The 2,653-nt window shown below is 28.9% G+C and overlaps 1 protein-coding gene across 4 annotated transcripts in view; it reads left to right on the forward strand.

The window, feature by feature from the left end:
* The first annotated feature begins 74 nt into the window (after positions 1-74).
* LOC106475470 (PTB domain-containing engulfment adapter protein 1-like) overlaps positions 75-2,653 on the forward strand; it is a 16,590-nt gene continuing 14,011 nt past the window's right edge. For 2 of the 4 annotated variants that reach the window (XM_013936152.2, XM_022379566.1), the window contains exon 1: positions 968-1,469. In XM_013936152.2, the coding sequence (XP_013791606.2) occupies positions 1,391-1,469 (79 nt within the window). In that variant the 5' untranslated portion in view covers positions 968-1,390. Of the gene's footprint in view, positions 1,470-2,653 lie in introns of all 4 variants that reach the window. The other 2 variants (XM_022379563.1, XM_022379565.1) reach the window with 2 other exon arrangements.

A 2,653-nucleotide genomic window follows, 5' to 3' on the forward strand; every position in this document is an offset into this window, starting at 1 on the left:
ACGTTTTAGTTTTGCACTTGTATAGAACAATGCGTCATTCACTTTCGCACCTTTGTAAATGTAAAAGTACCACTGTTCAATAGTACAATAGGAATATTGGGTTTCCAGGTGAGCGAGCATGCATACATGCACGAACTGACTGACACGCGTTGTTCTTTTAATTATGTAGATTGTAAAAGTAAGTGGATTGTATTATAATATATCCCCTTGCAACAGTTAAAGAAGGGTTAATTAAAATAGTTAATGCACTATGTAATAATATTAATAATGTGAGTAAAACAAGTGTTTGGTGCAATTTATAAAGAATGTATCATCTCTTTTTCCAAGAAAGGATCTTTCTAGCAATATATAGATATTTTATGCTGGGTAAAAAAAATCTTAAAATAAGTATAACGAAAAAAAGATCTTTAGAGAACCATGCACTTGCTGTAATATTTTTATAGCTGGTAAAGGCAGGATGCAATAGCTATAATACCATATACTATAATTCTTTGTTATTATTTTACCTACATGCATTAGGAACCCAAAACAGACATTGATTTGAAAGAAATATGTGAAAGATAGTGATTCATTGCTATATATTTTTCCACCCATGTAAGTTGTACCAATTGAAATATCATAACAGTGACAATATAGTGATTCGAAAGATTAACTTATTTTGTCTTACAAAAAGAAGAGTAGGAAGTGGTTTTATTGAAGCTTACAAGATTATCCAAGGATTGATAGGATTACAGCCTCTGATCTCTTTGTGCTAGATTCTGAAGATAATAAAACAAGAGAACACAAGCTTAAGATTTGGAAATGACAGGCTAGGCTCCAGTTAAGACAATTATATTTACATGCCAGGGTGATTGACTAAAAGCTGTCAGCAGTAGTTGTGCCAACACTTTAAACTAGTGAAAAACTTCAAGGCTGTCCTTAAACACTCATCCTTTACTTTTCAGGAAATCACTGATTCTCTTTAAATAACCTATGGACAACAAGGGGCAATTTCAATTCTTCAATGGGTCTCTCAAACTTTCATTACCACAAACATTTTGAAAATTATTTTAATACCAAAATGTCAATAAAAATATATTTTTTAAGTAGAACTAGAACAAATTATTGAAAAGTTTTAAATGAATTTAACTGAAATAATAAATTATAAGTACTGCAAATGTTTTTCATGAAATGTAGAACTTGTTGCAAAATTAATAATTTTGATAGCTTTGCATACAACCTTTTCCTTGTTAATAAATATTCATCTGTTTCAACAGGAGTTCAGAAGAGAATAGAATGATTTGTATTAGGCACAATTTAAAAAAAACTTTACTGCACTGAAAAACGACACAAGAAATAGTTGAAGACTATTGCTGTTTTGTAGTACAACTGTATTATTGCTTTTGAAAATATGTCTTCACAAATGACAATGTTCAAGCAGTCATCCCTTCTGAAGTGGGCAAAGATGAATAAATATGTTAATAAAACAGGTTAGTTTAAAATTTTGTATTCATATGGTACAATTAGGTAATGTAGCAGAATGTTACAGTTAACTTTTTTCAAAATCTGACCTGCAGATTTTATGTACATTTAATATTTATGTATTATTTTCTTTAGAGGAGAATATAAAACATTTATAACAATTAATTTTGATACATTACACATGTATCAGGTGTGGGAAAAATGTCTTTAATGGTAAGTATGCATATTTATTGTATGTTTGATGTTCATTCAGAAAAACAAGAACCAGAACAAAGCTAAGAAATAACATTTTTTTTATGTCTAACCCATCTCTATTTTTTTTTATATAAGTCTGATAAACATCTTTCCTTTTAAGGAAACATATGCATGCATATTATGGGAAACCACAGCTGAGAAAACAGACTAATGGGAAATAAGGACAAATTTTGCTTTACTGTTCAAAACATTTATGGGTTTCAATGAGAACCTACCATGAAAAGTGAGATTAAAATAGCTGACATAAAGATTTATTTTTTTTTTTTACTTCTAAAACATAATGTTATATCAAGCATGTACTATAGTGTATGTACACCCAATCTTTAAGTTATAGTGAGGCCACATCCATACATTATAATGAAGACAAAATTGTGTGTGTGTATGTATATATCTAACTTTACTGTTTGTGTTTATTAACAAAATTAGACCAAGAATAATTCAAACCAAATTTCCCTTTGCAGCACTTTTTTTTAAAATTTAATGCACAAGTGTATCTTGAAAGTAAATTAATTCTGCATAAGAACCAGATTGAATGTAGGTATCTAAGTTTCCAAAGTATTAGCATACATGCACTTCTTGTTTATATGTATTGTAATTCATACCAGAAATTTCTTGGATTAAAAGCCATTTTCTACAAGATGAGTTAGAAAAGCTGGCACTACTGAGGCACATTTTGAGAACTAAAATTGCTTGACCATCATATTCCTCTCATTTCAAATAGTCTTGTCCTTAAGCTAATAGAACATGAGTGAGGTTCTAAAAAAAACTTACCAATTAGCTATTGCTAGTAGCTTAGTAAGATAATTTTTAATCACTCAAATGTTTAACATATAAAAATTTAATGTGAATGAATAATAATTATGATAAACAGTTTAACACAGTGTAAATTATTTGTATTCTTTTTTTTCCATAAGTACTTAGTGTACTATAAGAAAAA

The sequence above is a fragment of the Limulus polyphemus genome, unplaced genomic scaffold (genome assembly GCF_000517525.1).
Source record: "Limulus polyphemus unplaced genomic scaffold, Limulus_polyphemus-2.1.2 Scaffold8633, whole genome shotgun sequence".
Taxonomy (NCBI): Eukaryota; Metazoa; Arthropoda; class Merostomata; order Xiphosura; family Limulidae; genus Limulus; species Limulus polyphemus.